This window comes from Vulpes vulpes, chromosome 5 (assembly GCF_048418805.1).
Source record: "Vulpes vulpes isolate BD-2025 chromosome 5, VulVul3, whole genome shotgun sequence".
Classification (NCBI taxonomy): domain Eukaryota; kingdom Metazoa; phylum Chordata; class Mammalia; order Carnivora; family Canidae; genus Vulpes; species Vulpes vulpes.
The window spans coordinates 84,248,739-84,271,628 of NC_132784.1; the positions used below are offsets into that span (position 1 = coordinate 84,248,739).

A 22,890-nucleotide genomic window follows, 5' to 3' on the forward strand; every position below is an offset into this window, starting at 1 on the left:
AGATTTTCAAAAGAAGCTAGAAATCTTTATTGTTTGTGTCTCCTGATTTTTAAATGTTAGTAACTAATTTAAAATTCCCAGTATGCTGTGTGGGATAACACTTCAAAATTCCAAAAAAAAAAAAAAAAAAAAAAAAGGTTCTGTAGGCTGCAGCCTACAAATTTGTAGGTTCTGATTTGATCCATTTTTTTCCTTAACAGATTGAGAAATAGAAATCCAAAGATATAAGATGACTTTTCCAAACTCACATAGTAGTAAGTGGCAGAAGTAGGAATAGAATCTGGTTCTTTTTTCTCTGTATGCAATTATTTTTTACATGGAAAGTTAAACTTTTTTGGTACTTTGAGGAAAGCTAATGTCCCTTTCCCTAGAAAAAAGTGCATGTACCTTCCAAATTTCACATACAGTTTTAGGGATTTCAAACTCCCTGAAATATGTACATGAACACCAGGTAAAGAACCCTCTCTTCTACCTGCTGGTTCTTATGTTTGCAGTGTAAAGGGAACAGTGCTCCAATATTTATTTAAGCAAACTCAACATAGGCACTGAAGAAGCCATAGGTCTGTCCTCCCTTCCTCACTCCCAACTTTATGTATACACATATATATATACACACATGTGGTTATATATATATAACCCATGGAGAGTAATAGTTCTGTTTTTTTTTTTTTTTTTAGTTTTCATTTATTTATTTTTTTAGATTTTATTTATTTGACGGAGAGAGGGTACAAGCAAGGGGAATGGGAGCAGGAGAAGCAGGCTCCTGACTGAGCAGGGAGCCCAATGCAGAGCTCAATCCCAGGACCCTGGGTTCATGACCTGAGCTGAAGGCAGATGCTTAATGGACTGAGCTACCTAAACATTCCTAGTTTTGTGTGTTTTTTTTTTAAATAAGTAATATTTATAGTATGTGTCCTTTTGCAAGTTAAAAATCATTAAGTCTTGCCTTGTATCCAGGTACATAACAGATCTACTTCATTCTTTTTTTTTCTATATTCCATATTTTGTTGATTCCAGAGCTTATTTAGCCACCCACTGTTGATGGATGTTTAGAATATTTCCAGTTTGTTTAGTACTACAAACAGTGCTACCATAAATATTTCTGTGCATGCCTTCTTAACACATGTACTAGGGTTTCTTAAGGGGATGAAGAGAGAAATGGACTGATGAGGCATGTGATTTCAGAGTAGGTTCATCATTTTGTATCAGCAACATATGGAAGTCCCTAGTTTCTCCAAAGCCCCTCATCATTTGATATCAATCAGAACACTTTTTTCAATATAATGGATAAGAAATATATTAATTGCTAGTAAATTTGAGCATCTTTTACGTCTTTTCGTATGTTTATTAGCCATTCTACATTTCTGTTATGTTCATATCCTTTGTTTGGATTTCTTTTGGGCTTATTTGACTTTTTCTTATTTAAAAGAATTTCTTTTGTATTCTCTTATGTATTTTTGACACCAGTCACTTCTGTTGTATATATTATAATCTTTTTCATTTGAATCATTCTAATCCTGGTTTTGCTGCTAGCATTGTGATTGGGGGGCATCATTTGACTTCCACAGAACCGTTTTTGGCCATTGTAAAGTGAGAATACACCACCTCTTAGTTACTGTGCTATTGTGAAATGCCACTGACAGAGTATATGAGCCCTGTGATTTTTAGTTTCCTTGTTTGATTTCCATGAGCCATTTTCTCAGCTGTGAAATGTGAATACACTAGTTTTTAGGTTTATTGTGAGATGCCAATGAAAGAACATATAAAAGTGCTTTGGAGAATAAAGAACAACTTCAGGTGTAAGATATTTTGTCCTTTCTTTGGCTTTGTTATGACTCATCCCTAGGAGTTGGCTTTTGTGAAGCAGGCTACATTTTCACAGATTAGTCAAACTCTGAGAGGTAGGTGTCATAACATACCACTTGTCTCTTTTTATTTTACACTCTTTCAGGGCAAGAAAGAGTTGTGTAAACAAGATCTGTTCCATTGAACTCCTGTGTTCTTGGAAGGTATTGGGTGGGATCGAGATGGAGAAGAGCAATATCAGGAGACTCTAACTTTGCTACTCATAATGCTGGCCACAAGGGCTGACACAGTAGAATCTGGACATTTATGGAACCAAATGTCTACAAGGTTAGAATTATCCCACCCTTTGTTACTATCGTGGTCTACCTCTCAATTAGAACACAGGTTTCAGAGGCAGTTGTTCTGTTCTACCACACTAGGGAAGTGGGAAGGTGTAATTTCCTATCCTGGTTACCTTTTGACTGATGACTGCCCTTTGAAAACAGATAATTAACTAAAACATGATACTACCGTATGCTCTGGGGACACTCAAACTCAGATACCACCTTAGACCTGGATAACCCTGCGCCCCTAACCCTATATGCTGCATGCTTTAGAGGGCCATGCCCATCCCCTCCTTAACAACTCTCCAAGCACCCAGGATCCAAGAATTACCTGACAGAATGTCTTGAACCTGCTTTGGAGGCCTGCAGAGCTTCTTTCTGAGTCTGTCCTCCCAAAGATGGATCAAGCCATTGGACCCTACCCCTGCTGGTGTACATTACTAGGTCCCAGATGTGGCCAAGGGTGACTGCTTAGTACACCCAGAGTTTGGATGGACTAGCTTGAACATCTGTGTACAAGGCTTCTTGAGGTGCAGGAAGGGATTGGTGTGTGGGGAAAGAAGGGAAGTGAATCTGAGGCCACGGTCTTCCACTTGTACTTTTGCCTCAGCCTGCAGCATGGGAGGCAGGTCTGCCCAGTGAAGCCTCTCCTTTCTGACCATTTGCTTATTTTATGGGTAAAAAAAGAAGCCATTAGGAAATGTTTTCTTCACTACCTATTTAGAAACTGACTATAGCTGACTCACTATAGACCCCAGTTAATCTTCGAGAATAATTCTCAGAGGGTGTGTGTGTGGGGGGGGAGGATGGGTGAATTTCCTGGAGGGAGAATATCAGTGCATCTCCCTCTGTCTCTCCCCTGGGTCGGCATTGCTGCTGATGCTTGGTGAAAAGGAGGGAGGATTCTGCTGACACACTGTATTTTTATGAAAAAAAGGCTAAGGGTTCCCTTATCTCTCCACACAAGGCACATCTGCCTGCAAACGTGCTGTCTGCTTCTGAGGGATGCCTTCATTGTTCTATTTCTTTTCCGAATGTTTTAAGGCACAGTTTTGGTGCATTCCTTTCTTTTTTCTAGAGCCAGGGGGGATGTCAAAATCTATCAGGGCTCTTGCTGAAGAGCTTAAAATGGGCGCTGGCAGCTGGGATGTGGGGGAAGAGAGCTTTCCAGGGACAAGTGACCTGCTTGTTCAGCCAATGAGAAGCAGGTTACAGAAATGATATCACCAGACAGGCTTTATTGTCTGATCATCTCATAAAAGCAGGATTGTGTCTGGCAAACTTAACCCTTTTTTAGGTACTTCGGGTCTCACCCACTCTCTGGTATGTGACCTCTGGATTCCTTTTCCCAGCTGTCTGCGGTGAGATCACAGAGATTAAAGATTTAAATTGGTGATGAAATTTGAAGACTTGTAAACCATCATTTTGAAACTACAAATTATTAAGAATATTATTTAGAACCCAACCCCAGCTAGAGTGGGAATGTCACTACACTGTGTATGGAGACACATCTGAAGCAGCTACCAGCCTAGTCATTTTATACCAAGCTTTTACTGAATAGATTTGGGAGAAAAAAGGACTTAGAAAATAAGACTGAGCCTGTAGTCTATTTTAATATACATAAACTGGTCTTAGTAATAATTTCCTGTTTTAGAGGAGTTGAAATTGGTTCTGCAAATTTGGAAAATATTACTGATTTTGAGACCAATTTTGAGTAACATATTTGTGGTGTTTGTTGATATTGTACCTCTTGATTATCCATTCCTCCATAAAATGACAGTCATTTTACTTCCTCATACTTCCTTTTCATCGCTGATAAGATGTGGGTAGTGAGTCCACACAGGAGTTGAGATAAGAGAATAAACTAATTTATGTGATTTTGGAGTGTGCTACACATGTGTATTGTAATTAGGTCATTCATGTCTTTTTTTTTAAGATTTTATTTTATTTATTCATGAGAGACACAGAGAGAGAGGCAGAGACATAGGCAGAGGGAGAAGCAGGCTCCCCACTGGGAGCCCGATGTGGGACTCCATCCCAGGACCCCGGGGTCATGACCTGGGGTGAAGGCAGACGCTCAATCACTGAGCTACCCAGGGATCCCTAGGTCATTTATGTCTTAAGATTGTATATTTGTTCAACAGACTATTTCAAACCCTTCTTTATGCTGGGCACAAATACAGAGATAGAAGCCATAGTTCTTACCCTTAAGGAGTTTAAAGCGTCATGAGGCAGATAGACAATAATAAAAATGTCTAATGAATCTGTTACATTTACCATGTTCCAGGATCTTTTCTGAGCACCATAACGTATATTGTTAGTTCATTTAATTTTACTATAACCTTATGAAGTAAGTAGTGTTATTAGCTTCATATTACACATAAAGAAATAAAAGCATAGAGAGACTAAATGACTTTCCTAAGGTCACACAACTAGTGATAGAGTTGGGACTTGAATCCAGGCTGTGTGGCTCTAGAGTCTATTCCCTAAATCTTTGTTGACGATACAGTAATTACTAGCTCTATATATTTTTGGAGGACTTGAAATGTGATTTAAGTTAAATTGGGCTGTGTATGTGAAATACACACTAGATTTCAAAGACTTAGTATGAAAAAATGTATCAACTATCTCGTTGAAATCATGTTGTAGTGATAATATATTGGATACACTGAGTTAAGTACAATCTATTAGAATTAATTTCACTTTATTTTTGTGGCCATTAGAACACTTAAAACTGTATACATGGCTTGCATTTGTGGTTTACATTTTTCTTGGACTGTGCTACTCTAAATTGTTACAGTGCAGTAATAATAATAGGCATTTATTGAGCACTTACAAGGTGCCACATATTGGGCAATGCCTTGACACTGTTCCAGTTAAGCCTCAAAATAACCCTACTTATTATCCACATTTTATAGAAGGGGCATGAGGTTTTGAGAAAGTCAGTAATTTACCCGAGATTCATCAACTAGTTATGGCAGACCCCAAATTTGAAACTTTTTATGTCTGACTCAAAAACCTGTATTCAACCATCCTACTGTACTGGGATATAGGGTACTCAAGAATGGATGATATTACATCCTACTGTAATATCATTTCCAATTAAATCTTGAAGCATTTTCTTTGTTTTTATTTCTGTAAGAATATTTAATACTGCATATTTCTGTATTTGGTATGTAGAAGTTCAAAATAAAAATCACTATGTCATAAAATGGACATCCTAGATCAAAATCTCTTTTTCAGAGCCTCAGCCCTCAATGAACATTGGCACAGTTGAAGATGAAACAGTGAGTCAGCCTGTACAAATTGCATTTAATTTTCATTCCAATAATTCTCTCAGGTCACTGGGCAATTTATATCCCAACCCTCTTTGTCCAGTAGAGAGAGGAAGAGGGGCAATGCAAGCTTTCCTTATTCATCTGGTTTTCTTGGCTAATAAGAAAAAATTGTTTTCCATTTCATTGTCCCATGAAATACACTGTCTGTGTTTGAGAGAGCAACAAAATGCTTTCTAATGACCCCTTACTTTTCTTTCTTTTAGAGCAAAGACTCTGGTGGACTGAAGGCGGCTATGATAGAGTTGGTGGAAAGGTTAAAGTTCAAGAGCTCAGATCCAAAAGTACGTATTGTTTTGGAATTGATTGGGGATTGGTACTCCAATTACATCTTTCTCCTTGAGCTAAGTTCTAGGGATGTTAATGATCATCTATCTGAGCATTGCACTGAGATCTAATTAAGCCTGCCTATCAGAAGCAGTGTTCTAATATGCCTAGAGATAAGTCATCTGTTTTTTCCCTTCTCTATTTTATGACTTACAACATATAACCATTAATTGTTTTCCCTGAATTGCATTTTTAATCTTCCTTTAACAGGCCTTTGAGATAACTGTCCTCTGTGTCCATTAAACCCAGCCAAAGTCATCTAAGGTACTGATCAGCTTAATGCTGGAGACTGGAACAGGCTCCAGACCCATCCAGTTGGTGTTCAGCACTAGTGTCTTGTCTCTCTCTTACTTACAGGAACCAGCTGCCACTGCAAATGCTTTTATCCTCATGACCTGGAGTCTGGTCTGGGAAATGGTTTCAGCTTCCCAGTTTTCTTTGCAAGATGTTGAGAGCTAGAAGATTGATATTCTGGGAGACTCCATTACCAGGGTGGGGGTGGACTGGGAACTGAACATGCCTGAGGGATTATGACTAACACAGCCTCCCTTCTCCTACCCAGAGACTTACTGTGGCACTACTTGGTATTGGTGCCAACTGGCTCTGCCTGAAAGTCAAAGCCTCTCGAAAATAAATAGGGATAGGAGCACAATTTTGTTTGACTTTTTCTATGCCCCCCCTTCTTATTTTGAAGATTTTTTTTTTTTTAAATTTAAGAGTTCTTCATATGGGGAAAAGACTAGCATTTCTTGAGTACCCACTGAGAGAGCCAGGACACTGTGCTAGGAGCCTTATATTATCATTTAAACAAAATGTGGTAAAATACACATAATGAAATTTACCACTTTAACTATTTTTCAGTATATAGTTTAGTGGCATTAACTATTCACATTTTTGTCCAACCATTCCCACCACCATTCCATTTCCAGAACTTTAGTCATTCTAAACTGAAACTCTGCCCATTAAACACTAACTTCTTTCTCCCCTTTGCTCTTATGTACTTGTGATTTTTGCAACAACTTGGTAAAGTAGCTTATTCCCATTTTATTGATAAGGACACTGAGGCTTAGAGAGGTAGGGTTATTTGCCCCAAATCTAGTATAATTTAGAGCTGGGATCCAAATTGACTCCATTGCCTGTGCTCTTTCTTTTATGTCATGCTGCAAACCAAGTACTGAGGTTCATCTCCTTTCTACCATCTAATCACCTTGTACCCTGATTTTCTGATCTGAAGCACTATTAGGCAGAGCCACAGACAATAACAGGCTTTTCAAAAGGTGGCTACAGTCTCCAATCTACAAAATATCTTTCTCTCCATATAGCTTTGAAAGTATTGGGAGGTTGGTAATATCTCTAGTCTTCTGGTGTATTTAGGGCAGCAGAGACAGAGAATATCTTGATAGAAAAACAATTGTGGTAACCTTTATCAATTTTCTTAGCTCCAAGTAGAAAGCCCCCTGGTATAAGTAGTTTTCCTTTAGTGAAGATGAAGTAATTAATAAGGATTGTTGAAAGTTTTTTGTTTGTTTTTGTTTTTTTACTGAGTTTTTCTGGTTTCTGGGGCAACAGCTATCCTGAAGGAGACAACTGTATTTTCTGTTTCTGCCACACCCACATGCTTGTAGGCAGTGAAGAGCAAGAGGATGTATACAGATTACACTGAGTGGCTTCTGTGAATGATGATAATACAGGTAAAGTGCTTTGGGGTCCTTTATGAATGCATGGAGTGCTTCTAATAGGAAACTTGCCAGAGGTGAAATAATTGAATGGTCCCTTGAGAACAACTCATGGAAGCCTCAGGATTTTCCCATGATGCATCATGAGCTAAAGGATGTTTGTTCGGACTAGACTTGATCTCAGATATATACATTCACACTCACCTCTTTTATCTTCTCTTTATCTTGTCCTGGATTATTTCCACCATTCTACTTTATTTTCAGGCCCTTTTCTGGTCTGCCATATGCATATACTGTTTAAACATGGAGCCAGCTTGAAGAAGGACCAATGTAATTGCAGAATGACTGCCAATCACAAACAGGGAGAGAGGGTGGTGGAAAATGGGACACTATATATATAATTTTTGAAACAAATAAATAGTTGTCTCCCAAGAGAAGTTTTTAGTCTGTTCTGCTTTCCCTCAGAACCCCACCATCCCTTTTTTATGTTGGCCTATTTAAGAAAGGCAGAATCTTTCAGGCTTTATGACCTGTCGTTTCCTGGCACAGGAGCTTTTCATAGAAGCACTGATTTGAGTCATGGAGCACTGAGCACCATCTCTGCCTCACTTCTTCTAGAATTCCCTAAAGCATCACAAAGCTTCATTAGTCCAGACACTGAAATCTGTTGGGGACTGAGTTAATTTTTACCTCTGAGTTTTGTCAGAGAGGAGTGTGGACCAGATTAACCATTTTTAAAAATTATAAAATAATATATGCTTAAAGATTAAAAAATACAGCTATCCATGAAGGAAAAGTCAAATATATTTTCCCCAAGCTAACGACTATTAAAGTTTGATATTTAACCTTCTAGACATTTTTCCATGTGGAAATATACTTCTAAGAATTTTTACAAGAATTATACTGTACCTGTGGTTTTATTACACAGAATATCTTGGACATTCTTCTGTGTCAATAATGTAGACTTAATTCTTCTTAATGAGAAGCCACACTTTGTCCAAAATATTTGTCAGATGCCTTTTTTCTTTCAGACTAGTGGTTCTTAACCTTAATGTTCGTAAAAATCACCTAGAGAACTTATAAACTACAGAGTGCTGGGCACATCCCCACAGTTGCTGATTCAGTGGTTCTGGGGTGACTAGAGGCCATGCTGACCCTGGTGATTTTCCTTCCCTCTTATTTTGATTTTTTTTTCATTCCTTTTAGTAAATGGCCAGAAGAGCCCTTGTAAATAAGTCCAAGTGATTTTAGCTTTAAAAAAAAAAAAAAAAAAAAGGGCAAGAGATCCATAAAAATCCAGGCTTAGAAAACAAATAAATTTGAGCTGAGGTAGCAAAGGAGTAGGAGAGAAGAAAGGGAGGTAGCCTGAGGCTGTTTGAGAGGACAGGGTTCCTGTAAAGTGCCATGTCCAGCAGAGAAACAGCGAGGCCTGAAAGAGGGAGAGTACTGGTTAGGATTTATGAGGACAATCAAGACTCATGCCATGGGACAGGAGTGGGCTGAGTTCTAACACCAGAGGAACAGTAGGAGACACAAAATCCCAGCTACTAAGGGTGAGCCTGAGGACAAGAATCAGAGCCGGTGGTGGTTGGGAAATAAGGCAACCAGATTAAGTTGCCTGTATGCGTGTTGCTATAGTGGGCCCTGGTTTATAGGATCCATATCTCCAGGGTTCTAGAACTTTGTACATAACGGAGAGAGTATTTTTTAATAACAAACAATTTCCAGTTTAAGTGAAAGTCTTTTTTTTTTTTTTTAAGATTTTATTTATTTATTTGACAGAGAGAGCAGAAGTAGGCAGAGCAGGAGGCAGAGGCAGAGGGAGACGCAGGCTTCCTGCTGAGCAGAGAGCCTGATGGCGGGGCTCCATCCCAGGAGCCTAGAATCATGACCTGAGCCAAAGGCAGGACACTTAACCAACTGAGCCATCCAGGCACCCGAAAGTAGTCTTAAATAATAAGGCATCCCAATGTGTTTGATATGATCCAGTTTGCAAACATATTTTTTACAGTCATACTTTTTGGAAACATTTATTGCACAAAGCACAGTTTTTGTCTATACATTTCTTATTATTTATGCTAAACTGTAGGGAAATGAAAAGATGTAGAGTTAAACAGGTGTGTGTGTGTGTGCGCGCGCGCGCATGTCTACGTCCATACCTGGATTTTTAAGAAATTAAAGGCATTCTGAGTTTTTTACAGCTCTCCTGTGAAGTGACTATGCAGTTATCTTTCATAGAATACCCAGAGGAAACTGAAGCTCAGAAAACACATTGATTTTCTTCCCCCTGCCCAGCCTCTCAGAAAGCATTGAACCAAAAGCACAACATGCTAAACTCAATCTGGCTAACGTCTTACTATGTAGTTAATAACAGCCACTCTCTCTATTAGTATTGATTGCTTTTCTTTCCATCTAACATGCACTGTTCCTTGTTTCCTATGGCTGGTGTGCTTGAAACAAACAGTTAAAAACACAGTTGTGGGGATCCCTGGGTGGCTCAGCAGTTTAGTGTCTGCGTTTGGCTCAGGGCGTGATCCTGGAGTCCCGGGATTGAGTTCCATGTCAGGCTCCCTGCATGGAGCCTGCTTCTCCCTCTGCCTGTGTCTCTGCCTCTCTCTCTGTGTCTCTCATGAATAAATAAATAAAATCTTTAAAAGCAAACTACAGTTGTGTATCATGAAATTATACTTATCTTACAAGAAGTAATTCTCAAGAAAAGTGCATTAAACTCAAGCCAAGTGGCTCCCATTATTCTCTCAGATTAAACATGGGCTCTAACCGTACTAACACTGCTTAAAACCTATCAGGTTTTCTGTATTTTTTGCAATCTCTTAATGGTGTTCTTACTAAAGTATTAAACCAAAGAATTGTCTAGCAGCATGAAAGTAAATCTGGGAATTGTTGTCTTATTTTATTTTCATTTAGTATTTATATAGCATTTTATAATTGCAAGAGAACTTTACAGTCCATTTTAGTAGCTAATATCAGTGACATGGAACATAGCCCAGTCCTTCACTATCCTCTGCTAATCAGACTCTTGTTAAAATGATAGGTTTTGGGGCGCCTGGGTGGCTTAGATAAGTGTCTACCTTCAGTTCAGGTCATGATCCCAAGTTTCTGGGAGTAAGCCCCATGTCTCAGGCTCCCCGCTCAGTGAGGAGTCCGCTTCTCCCTCTGCCCCTTCCCCTGCTTGGGCACACGCGCATGCGCGCTCTCTCTCTCTCTCATTCTCAAATAAAATAAAGTCTTCAAAAAAATCTTTAAAATAATAAAATTTTTTAAAAAGACTCATTTAGAAAATGATAGGTTTTGCATGTACAAAGAGTAATGCATATAAGCAAAACCTAACTTGAATTCTTGTTGTTAGTGTTCTCTTATTCACCAGGGTCAGGTCAGGCCTCATGCTGGTCCTTGCTCTGGCCCAAGACAGAAGCATTCACTCGGGCAGTGTTTATGTAGCCAACTGAAGCAAAGTCTTGAGCTGCCTCAGTTATCAAGTTGATTCATTCAAAAGTGTTCCTTGGTTGGAAAGTTACTAGAATTATTGACCTATTTCTACACTTTTCATAAGGAATTTGTAAGTAGTAATCTTAAAGGGCATGCATACTATTTTGTTTTCTTTCTGTACCCTCAAGCCTAGGTATTAGGTGATGTAATAGTAATAGATATGCATGATCTATTACAATAACCCTATGAAAAGAACTATTATTTGTACTGTTTTATGGAGGAACAATCCAAGACTTAGAGGGATTAAAGAGCTTGCTAGTAAGTGACAGGATTAGGACTTTACATTTGTCATACTCCTTGTTCTTCTCCAATGCACAATTATGGAACCCATAGATGAGTAAATATAGATATGTGTGCTGTCATCCTTAGGAGTTTGACTCTTCACTGACTATATTTCCCTCACATTCTTCTACCTGCCTTTACTGGACACTGCAGTCCACACCCCCAGGGTTCAGGACTGGAGGATGGCCTTTTCCAACAGAAAACATGGGGAGATGCCAAAGGAGCTGTGACAGCCCAGAACATTTAGCACTGGCTAAATGAAGAACTGAGGCTGGTGCTTCAGTAGTTTCCCATTAGTGATGGAGGACACCAAATGGGAAAATACTTGTGCTGTTTCAGGCCTGAGCTAGGCTCCGAGGCATGGAATCCACTGGGGAGCAAGTGGGGCCCTTTTTCAACCCTCTGTAGACATTGGGCAGTAGAAAGAGGAGAAACAAGCTCTTTGCTCTCCTTCACCATCCCCCTGCCTTCATCAAAACAAAATGAAACAACTTCCCTTTGTCCCCGTCCCTCCAATTATAAAAGTAATACATGCTGTCTGTAGAAAATTGTGGGAAAAACAGACATATATATATATATATATATATATATATATATATATATATATGTCCTTCCTTATGAAAAGTGTAGAAATAGGTCAATAATCCTAGTAACTTTCCAACCAAGGAACACTTATATATATATATACATGAAAAAAAAATCTACCTGCAGTTCATAAACTTTGAGTACCTGTTTTCTTTTAATTTAATTTTATTTAAATTCAATTATTAACATATAGTGTATTACTAGTTTCAGAGGTAGAGTTCGGTGATTCATCAATTTTATATAACACCCAGTGTTCATTACATCATGTTACCTTCTTTAATGTCCATTACCCAGTTACCCCTTTCCCCCCACCCCCACCCCTCCAGCAACTCTGTTTCCTGTGATTAAGAGTCTCTTATGGTTTGTCTCCCCCTCTGATTTTATCTTATTTTATTTTTCTCTCTCCTTTCCCCTATGATCCTCTGTTTTGTTTCTTAAATTCTACATATGAGTGAAATCATATAATTGTCTTTCTCTGCCTTATTTCACTTAGCATAATACCTTCTAGTTCCGTCCACACAAGTACCTCTGTTTTTAAATGCAGATTCTTGAGCCTCACCCAGAACGTCAATTTGGTAGTTCTGAGACTGCTTTTTAAATATATAGCCTGGATGATTCTGATGCAAATGGTCAATATATCACACTTTAAGACATACCTATGAGAAAACTGGTTAATATTCTGGTGCTTTACTTTTCAGATGGAGAATTCCTATTTTCTCTCTATTATTCTATGTGTGTTTAAGTATATTTACAATTAGATAACTGTATGTATTTGTGTGTGTATACACATGCATACATAGTTTGTATCTTGCTTTTTTCACTGACCCATCCCTTGCAAACACTTTTATCATTTGAATCCACCTCAGTCTTTGAACTGCAACTTGGAAAACTAAAATCCTGAAGGCCAGTCTGCTGTTATTACCAAATGGAAGTTTTACCCAATATGGCATTTCTATTTTCTTCCTAATAGCATAAGCACATCCAATGAAGTTTGTTTGTTTTCGCAAGACATGCCATGCCAATCACAGTCTAAGATGATTCAGATACAGTGGAAACTGAGTTAATGCAAAGTCAGACACACAATCATGCAGTCAGCCCCAAGCTGTTCGTTTGATGGCACCTTCCCCCAATCAGCGTCTCACATGATGAGACTAAATGAATATGTGTAGGGCTCAGTGGGAAGTCTGAGGCTGTCTCTAATACCCCGCTTTCCAGTAGAGGAAGCTGAGGTGCCAGAAGTGTAAGCGTTCCTGCTCGAGGTCACCCAAGCAGTAATAGCAGAGTCTGAGCAGATTGATGGTTTTTAGAACTACAGTTCTGCAGTTTTCCCAATAAAGAGAAGTTTTCCATTTGGTGAGGATGTGGAAAAATTGGAAGTGGTATAGTCACTTTGGAAAACAGTGTGGCAGTTCCTCAGAAGGTTAAACATAGAGTTGCCATATAACCCAGCAATTCCATTCTTGGGTACGTACTCAAGAGAAATGAAAACATATGTCCACACAAAGACTGCACCCCGGTATTCATAGCAGCATTATTCATACTACCCAGACTGTGGAAGCAGCCCAGCAGATGACCGGGTAAGAAAAATCTGGTGTATTTGTACAGCAGGACAGTATGTGGCAGGAAGGAAGTGCAGTGTCGATATATACTGCAATAAGGCAAGCCCTCAGAAATGCTCACTGAAAGAGGCCCTTCCCAGAAGACCGAATACTGAGTGATTCCATCTGTGTGGCATGTCCAGAATAGAGCAGATTTCTAGAGCTAGGAGACAGACTCTTTCCCTGGGGCTGAGGGAGATGGAGAAATGGGGTGGGAGTGACTGCTTAGGGTCACAGAATTTCTTTTGATGTGATGAAAATGTTCAAACTGACCCTGGGTTGATTGTGCAACTTTGTGAATCTCCTAAAAACCACTGAATTGTACATTTTAAATGGGTGAATTGTATGAAATGGGGATTATATCTCAATAAAGTTGCGGAGAGGAGGTGAGAGAATTTCCATCAGAATCCCTTTTGTTGGGACGCCTGGGTGGCTCAGCAGTTGAGCATGAGCACCTGCCTTTGGCTGAGGGCATGACCCCTGAGTCCCAGGATCAAGTCCCACATAGGGCTCCCTGCAGGGAGCCTGCTTCTCTCTCTGCTTGTGTCTTTGCCTCTCTGTCTGTGTCTCTCATGAATAAATAAATAAAATCTTTTTTTTTTAAATAATGACTTTTGTTAGCCCTTCACTTAAAGTTCCTCAAAAGGTTAAACATAGAGTTGTCATATGACCCAGCAATTCCATTCATCAGTGACTAGGCTTTCCCCTTTCTTCTAGAGGGGGATGAGGAGCAGAAACCTGATGTTAGCCTCTGTCAGGGAGAGGCAGGGAGAGGCATAATAATGCCAGTTATTAACAGCACAGGTTCACTTTAAAGGTGTCACTTTAAAGGACCACTGCCACTTCTTTTGAGTGATAATGGCATGCAGATCAATTGAGTTAAATCTCCAGAGTTGGAGCCCCTTGGTGTTGCTGCCTGGTTGGCTAGCCGACTCTGGGCTTTGTGTGGCTCGCCTCGCCCAGAGTTAGTTCAGCATAGCTCCATTGCCCATTCAAGTTGAGGCAAATTATATCTGCCTTGGGAGTTTGCAGCTGTGTGTCCATATATTCCCAATAAAAACAATAAATCAATGCATAGAAGCAATTATGTTTATTGTTATGGAAGCAGACTCTCTAGTTAGCAAAATTGCCTGGTGCCAAATTAGAAGAAAAATAAATTAAGAGTCACAAAAGAAATTAAGTGTCACGTTTAAGAGACACATTAGGAGATATGTCCCCACTTTAAACATCACTGAGATTCTTGTTCTCTTCCTACTTCTCCTTCCTGCTTCTCCTGCAGCTTTACCCTTTGGCCATTCTCTTTCTATTGGGCCACCAGAGCTCTTAATTGAAATACTGTACAAATCAGCTCTAGGCATTTTGAAACTAGGATAGACATGGTTTCTGAACTGCCTGGTGGGCTAGAGCATTGTTAGAAAGCAAAGGGATTGACTTTAAATGGCTTAATAAAATTAACACATTGTGATGTCCTTCTCCCCCTGCTCCAGCTCCTGTGTGCACTGACAGGAGACTTGATAATATACTCTCTGCCAAAGCTTGAAGGGCTTATTACATGACCAACATGGAGAGGGGAGTGGAGCTGTCATGACTTCCCTAAAGCAGCCACGCTTCATGTTGCCAGTGCAGGATTGTATTTGACATTTAATTTAGGAGCCTGGGTGCCTAGATATAAAACTTTACTGTGATAATAGTGATAAAAACCACCCAGACTTTTATTTAAGGGCCTCCTTCTCTCCTGTCTCCATTCTTGCCCTTTTCCTGTTAGTCCAGCCTCTCATTTAGCTAGGAAGTAAGACTCAGGTCTGCTCAAGGAAAAAGATGTTTTCCTTGATAACTTAAGGCCAAAGTTACAGAGCACAACTCTCGGTCTACCTCAGATCTATATGTAGATGCTCATATGTGTATATATAAGGTAAATTTTGAGAATCCCATCTCTCCTGACTGCATTTAGCCAAACGTCAAAATCCATCATCTGTAGCTGTGTAAAGAATGTCCATTCAACCCAGTGATTTAGTTGATGACTCTCCTTTGTTGAATGGCTTCTGTTTACTTTTGTGGCCAGCAAAATAGATTCTTTTGATAGCTCCTAGTTCAACCTGATTAGCTAGACATAATTTCCGTTTTACAGATGACGAAGCAAGGATTTAAAGGGTTTAAGAATAACTTGTCTAAAGCTAATGATGCCAACTAATTGCCTTTCTATGATTGCCATATAGAATTGTTAGTAGTTGTAGGAAATTACTTTTACCTATGGAAGATGGGTTGGGAATAGTATACCAATAGAGAATTTGTTCAAACTTTCAGGGAAGGGCAGCCCTGGTGGCTCAGCAGTTTAGTGCCGCCTTCAGCCCAGGATGTGATCCTAGAGACCTGGGATCAGGGCCCACGTCGGGTTCCCTGCATGGAGCCTGCTTTTCTCTCTGCCTCTCTCTCCGTGTCTTCCATGAATAAATAAATAAAATCTTAAAAAAAAAAACTTTCAGGGAAAAAAACTATTGATTATGACATTCTTTCTTTTACTTCTGAAGTGGAAGAGCACAGATATTAGAGTCAGATGACCTGAGTCCTCTGGCACTCATCACCTGTCCCTCTTGATTTGTCTAAGCCTTTAGTGTCATCCATAAACTAGGACTAATCATACTACATTTTTATTGCTGAGTACCCTGAGAATGGAAACTTGTGAGGAGGAGCTAAGAAATAATGGAGGATGGTTTAGTAGCATGGCCAGAAAGTATTTTAGCAAGGATAGTAAACAAGCCCTGTGGTTCTTAGGTAAGCAGATTGTTAGCTGCTCCAGGAGTGTAATAGAGTTTCGGTCTGCAGAAGAGAGACAATATGATAGAAGCAGGTTGTGAGATTGAGGAGCTGGCTACCTCCAGACTGTGCAAGAGCTGCGGGGCAGAATGGGACCTATCCTTCCTGCACTCTCTGTGCTTTGCCTCAGCATCACTGAAGTTAGACTGTACCTGATTGTATCAAACTAGAAAAGGCAAACATTACTCCTAGACAGCCTGTGGCCATTTACTAAAACTGAAGCAAGGAGCCTCTGTTTGACATCCTTACTCTTCATGCCTAGGATGTGTGAGAAAGTCCTTGCTGGGAAATTAGAATCTGCACTCCTAAGGTTGTAGGGTCTTTCTCTAAGAAAAGCTAATTGGGGGCTCTTTATCTGTGAGAGCTCAGCAGGTACCATATGAAAAGCACACAATAAATGTTCATAGTTACTGTTATCTGGACCAGCAGAATAGTTCTGCTGATGTTCCTATGTGCCCAGAGAATACTAAGTTCTTTTTATGTATTATTTTGTGTAAACCTCATGAAAATATCGGTGAGAATGACATTATTACCTCTATTTTACAATGAAACTTCCACCTTTCTGAGCTTCAGAAACATCGAATTAGCAGAGTCAGTACTCAAACCTCTTTCTCTACTGCCATAGACCCCACAAAGTTTACCATTTGGACCTGCTGTGGCAGAGAAGATTGAGCCCTACATCCCTGCCCTTTGCTGAGTGTTCCTGGCAGTGTGCAGTTGTTTGGTTTTGGTAGAATACAAATAACTATGGCTTTGCAAGGAAAGTGTTTTGATAGAGAAGTGGAATGGAGGTGGAGGGGCGAGTCTTGTTTTAAAATTGCTTTAATCTCCAGTAGATAGTATAGGCATGCTTTGTATATTCAAGTCTAAAAGGCTTAAAAATAGTATAATTTCTGTTTAGTTTCCCCTGAAACTTTCAGTGTTAGTTCCCACCTCCTACTTCTTACAGGATAATTTCTGGAGCTGAAACTGTCTTTCTAGCTTATGTACGGGTTAAAATGGGAGAAAGGGAAGAAAATAAGGTGAAATAGAAGTTCTCACTCTTATTCTTCTTACTGGTCCTGAGTGTCTCTGGGGACTCCTCCTTCTACTTTTACATTTCTACAGAGGGGTCACCTAGAATTATTTTTCTGTTTGCTCAGGAAGAATGGTACTCAGAAGTTTGTGATTGCTTTCTTTATTGCCACCCCAGGGTCAGGCAAGGAAACAAGCATCTAAAGAGCAAGCAATTGTATCAATTCAAAGTGAGCCTAACATTCCCGTTGAACTGTTCTCTGGTGCATCCAGTTCAGTGCCATGACACTGGGTTCCACATCAAGTTGTCATGGCAATAGAGTCATAGCAGCTGACAGCAGGAACAGGCAGTCGTGGGAGGAGGGGATGCGTGGCAGTGATGCCACAACCATAGAGGCCAGATCTCCATTTCTCACAGTAAGGGCTGGTCTTCAGTCTGCTGTGACCATGTCTCTCTCGGATGACTGGGGGTGCACAGTTGCTGTGTGCTTCATAGCTGATGAGCAGATTCAATTCAATAATTTGTTAGGCTCTTTCCAGTACAAAGCCTTTAGGAAACAGTTCTGAGCCACTAATGCTGTGTGTGTGCGCGCGCATGTACACATACATATGTATTCCTATTTGTATTTGGGGGAGGGAAAACCACGAATGGGAGAAGATTCAGAAGAAGCATACTGCAGGTTCATATACATGAAGCTGTTGAAGAACAAGAGTACTTAGGCCCAAGGACTAAAATTTAGAGTCTCAGGAAGAAGCAGTCTGGCAGAAATAGAAGAAGGCTGGAGTATTCTGAATGAAATATGGGGCTCCTACTTGTGTCGAAGGTACAAGCCAAACCAAAGACTATATAAAACAAAGCTAGGATCTAAAGACTAAGGAGGAAGTAGGGAGGACCACCCAGAATCTCTTTGGGACTTAGGACTTTATTCAGCAAGTTAGAGTTGCAAGTGAGAGTGGGGGTGGGCTAAAAGGCCCCAAGGTGTGCGGGGGAGGGCAGGTAGAGCTAAAATGGAGCATTTGGGTTTAGAGACTGGATAGAGATATTTAATGGAGAGTAGTGGAAGGGAATACAAAGAAGGAGGTTTTCATAGATATGGGGCAGACTTCTTCGGCTACTGTGGTGGAGAGGCCAATGTGGGATGGCTTCCAACAGTTAGTCAGAATGTATTGACCTCCATTTTGTACACGAGCCCAAGCAAAGGTGTCTTCATTTCTCTTCCAGGTATTGTCAAGAGACCTGTTCTTGGTGGAGAAAATAAAATTTAGCTCCAGAATTTAGAGCCTGGGTGATTCCTAAACTGTAGTGGTGTTAACAGGGAAGGTGAGAAACAGGACAAGGTCCGAAGGGAAGATATGTAAGAATAATATTGAGGTTAAAAGGCAGCTTGTGTAGTCAAACTGAGGGTTCAGACTCTAGCTCTGCCACTTATTCTGTGTATGAATTTGGGCATATTTCTCACCCCCTCTGAACCTTAGTCTCTTCATTTGTAAAATTGAGAAATTAATAATTGTCACCACTTGGTATTATTGTGATGATTAATTGAAGTAACACACATGAAATGCTTACAGCAGTACCTACTATCTGGGCACTTGGAAAAGTTAACAGTGAGGAGGAGGAGGAGGGAGAGTTCTCAGTTTGAGGCTTAATGGTTCAAGTAATAGAAAAGTATCCAGGCAGAGACACACATCAAAAGGAATTGTGACATTGGAAACCTGGAGAGAAAATCCAGGTGCAGGAGCCATCTCTGTGGCCGCTGGAGTTGAATTGCAAAAGTGAAATGAAATTACTAAGGAGGAAGGCGTGGAGAGAAAGTGGTTTGGGCCCCCAGGATATTTGACAATGTCTGGAGGTGAGGGGTGAAGCTATTGTCCGGTTCCTTGTAGAGGCCAGGGGTGCTGCTGCATATTTCACAAGGGATAGGACGTTTCCTCTACACAAAAAGTTACCAGCTGCAAGTATCAATAATGCTGAGGTTGAAAAAATGCTCGTTAGAGGAGTTTTTTTCAAACATAGTCACCTAGAGGAGTGTGTAAAATTGCAGGGATAAAGCCGATAGAAAGCCAGAGAAGTCCAGGGCCACAGAAACCCTGGAAGGAAATTGAAGACTGAGGGGCATCAGTCAGTAGTGCTAAAGGCTACAGACCGGTCAGTACTGAGGTTAAATAGAGTTGGTGACTAGTAGACTCTTTACTGGTATTTCTGAGACCAGGTTTTATGTGACCTTCTAAATAAGCTTAGTGGTTAAAGGTAGGAGAAAGGGTAACTTCTTGATAGGGCAGCATTGTCAAAAGAAGTAGGTTATTTTATTCTCTTTACACTTGTGTCACTTTTAGAATTTCTAAGGCAGATTCCTAGTCCCCCCAAAGCTCCTCTTGTTCTGGCAACAATTGTGAGTAGAGACAAATCCCGATCAGTGAATTATTGCTCTAAGAATGCAAAATTTATGCAGTTGCATCATTTTAGAGATAAAAGGAAAACTGGCTCTTCAGCCTCAGGCTCTGAGAGATTCAGTGATTTGCCCCAAGTAATCAATAGCTGGTTGGTTCCAAAAGACAGGACTAACACTCAGGGCCTCTGACTTCCCATTCTGAGTGCTCTCCTCTGTGTGGAGTTGCTTTCCAGTGGTCTGATAGAGTTCTCAGGGCCTCAGTTTCCTCTTGAGTAGCAGGATGCCCTATGGAGTGGTTGTCAGAGTACTGACTGGGACCCGGCTGACCTGAGGTGAATCTTTGCTCCATCACTTACCCTTGCGTAATCACTGTGGGCTTCAGTTTCCCTAACATAAAATGAAAATATCATTGCCTACCTGAGAGTTAGATTAAAAACACATACATGGGATCCCTGGGTGGCGCAGTGGTTTGGCGCCTGCCTTTGGCCCAGGGCGCGATCCTGGAGACCCGGGATCGAATCCCATGTCGGGCTCCCGGTGCATGGAGCCTGCTTCTCCCTCTGCCTGTGTCTCTGCCTCTCTCTCTCTCTCTGTGACTATCATAAATAAATTAAAAAAAAAAAATTAAAAAAAAAAAAAGAAGCACTTGCTACAAAACTAAAACTTAAAAAAAATAAAAATAAAAATAAAAAATAAAAACACATACATAATTGCCCCTGGAACACTGCCTACACACAGTAGCTCTTTATATTTTCATTATCATTATTCATAAGGCCCTGTCTTTATTATGGATTAAAAGACAAGAGACAAGAGAAAGTCCAGTGACAATCAGGCCAAAGTTAGGCATGCCCTCTCTTTTCACCCAGCATTGCTTCTAACTCCGTCTCTCACTTTTTAATATGAGCTGTATCATGAGGTTTAGTGCTACTGTAGTTATTTAAGGTACTGAAGCAGATATCCCTCTGACATATTGTAAGGATGTCCATTTCTCATTGATGAGTCTGATATTTCTCTAAAGTAAGTTGCTTCACACTTTGGTCACTGATTGGATCAGCTAGTTAGATCTTTTCAAGAATTTTTCAAGACACTAAAATCTGCTCTTCTGCGGAGCCTCAGGATGTCTGAAGCTCCCATAGAAAAACCTTCAAATGACAGGAGCAGCATGTGCTAAGTGCTTAGCTATTAGGGAAGCCCTTATTTTAATGGGCTCTTGGGTTTTTAATTTTTTTTAATTTATTATAAAAGGGAAATCAGATTAGGAAGGCTTACTCCACCCCATTACCTTCTCTAGGCTCCACTTCAGCGGCTATTTCGTTTTCTGTTTTAATTGTATTAACATTAAAAAAAATTATTTATTTGATAGAGAAAGCACAAGCAAGGGGGGGGGGCAGGCAGCAGGCAGAAGGAGAGGGAGAAGCAGCCTCCCCATAGAAGCCCAAGTAGGGAGCCCGATGTGGGGCTCAGTCTCAAGACCCTGGGATTATGACCTGAGCCAAAGGCAGAGACTTAACTGACTGAGCCACTCAGGCATCCCTATTAACATTTTTTAATAGATATTTTTTTTAGAGCAGCTTTAGATTCAAAATCGAGAAAAAAAAAAAAAGTTCCCATACCTCCTGCCTCCACACACTATCAACATGCCACACCAGAGTGGTAGATAAATTTTTTTTACAATCAGTGAACCTGTATTGACTCATCATTATCAGTCAAAGTCCATAGTTTACATTAGAATTCACTTTTGGTGTTATATATGTATATTCTGTGGGTTTGGGCAACTGTATGTTATCTACTAGTATAAGTAGTATACAGAGTATTTTCACTGCCCTAAGAAATCCAGTGTTCACATATTCATCTTTCCTTCCTCCCAGACTTTTTGACATCCACTGATCTTCTTGCTGTCTCCATAGTCTTTCCAGAATATCATATAGTTGGAATCATACAGTGTGTAGGCTTTTCATATTAAATTCTTTAATTTAGTAAGATGTATTTAAGGTTCCTCCATGTCTTTTTATGGCCTGGTAGCTCATTTCTTTTTAGTGTTGAATAATATTTCATTGTGTAAAAGTATCACAGTTTATTCATCTGTTCACCTACTTAAAGACATCTTGGTCACTTCTAGGTTTTGGCAGTTATGAGCAAAGCTGCTGTAATACCCATGTGCAGGTTTTTGTGTGGACACAAGTTTTCAGCTCCTTTTGGTAAATACCAAGGAGCATAATTATTGAATCATATGGTAAAAATATGTTTAGTTTTGTAAGAAACTGTCTAACTATCTTCTAAACGTACATTCTTACCAGCAGTGAATGAGAATTTTTCATGCTCTACATCCTTATCAGCATTTGGTGTTGTCAGTGTTTGGATTTTGGCCATTCTAGTTAACTGTATAATAGTACTTCATTGATTTAATTTGCATTCCCCTAATGACACATGATGTTGAGCATCCTTCCTATGCTTACTTGCTGTCTGTATATCTTCTTTGGTGAGACATCTATTCAGGTTATTGGCCCATTTTTAAAATTTGAGTCTTTGTTTTATTATTGTATTTTTGGAGTTATTTTGTTAATAGTGCTTTATCAGATATATATTTTGCAGATATATCTGTGGCTACGTCTATAGCTTATCTTCTCTTTTTTTTTACGATTTTTATTAATCTGTTTATTCATTTATTTGAGAAAGAGAGACAGAGATAGCAGCAGGGAGCAAAAGCAGGGTGGAGAGGAGAAGCAGGCTCCCTGCTGAGCAGGGGGCTTGACATGGGGCTTGATCCCAGGACACTAGGGTCATAACCACAGCCAAAGGCAGACACTTAGCTGACTAAGCCACCCAGGCACTCCTCTTCTCATTGTTTTAACAATGTCTTTCACAGAGGTTTTTAATTTTAGTGAAATCCAGCTTATCAAGTATTTCTTTCATGGATAGTGCCTTTGGAATTTTATTCATTCATTCATTCATTCATTTATTTTTAAAGATTTTATTTATTTATACATGAGAGACAGAGAGAGGCAGAGACATAGGCAGAGGAGAAGCGGGCTCCTCAAAGAGAGCCCAATGTGGGACTCGATCCCGGGACTCCAGGACCACTCCCTGAGCTGAAGGCAGATGCTCATCTGCTGAGCCACCCAGGTGTCCCTGGAATTATATTTAAATAGTCATCACCATACCCAAGGTCATCTACATTTTCTCCTGTATTATTTTTTAGGAATTTTATCGTTTTGTATTTTACATTTAAGTCT

The 22,890-nt window shown here is 39.9% G+C and overlaps 1 protein-coding gene across 2 annotated transcripts in view; it reads left to right on the forward strand.

Moving 5' to 3' along the window:
- TRIM44 (tripartite motif containing 44) overlaps positions 1-22,890 on the forward strand; it is a 109,467-nt gene that overhangs the window by 14,911 nt on the left and 71,666 nt on the right. For both annotated transcript variants that reach the window (XM_026012854.2, XM_072759124.1), the window contains exon 2: positions 5,671-5,748. In XM_026012854.2, the coding sequence (XP_025868639.2) occupies positions 5,671-5,748 (78 nt within the window). The remainder of the gene's footprint in view (positions 1-5,670; positions 5,749-22,890) is intronic.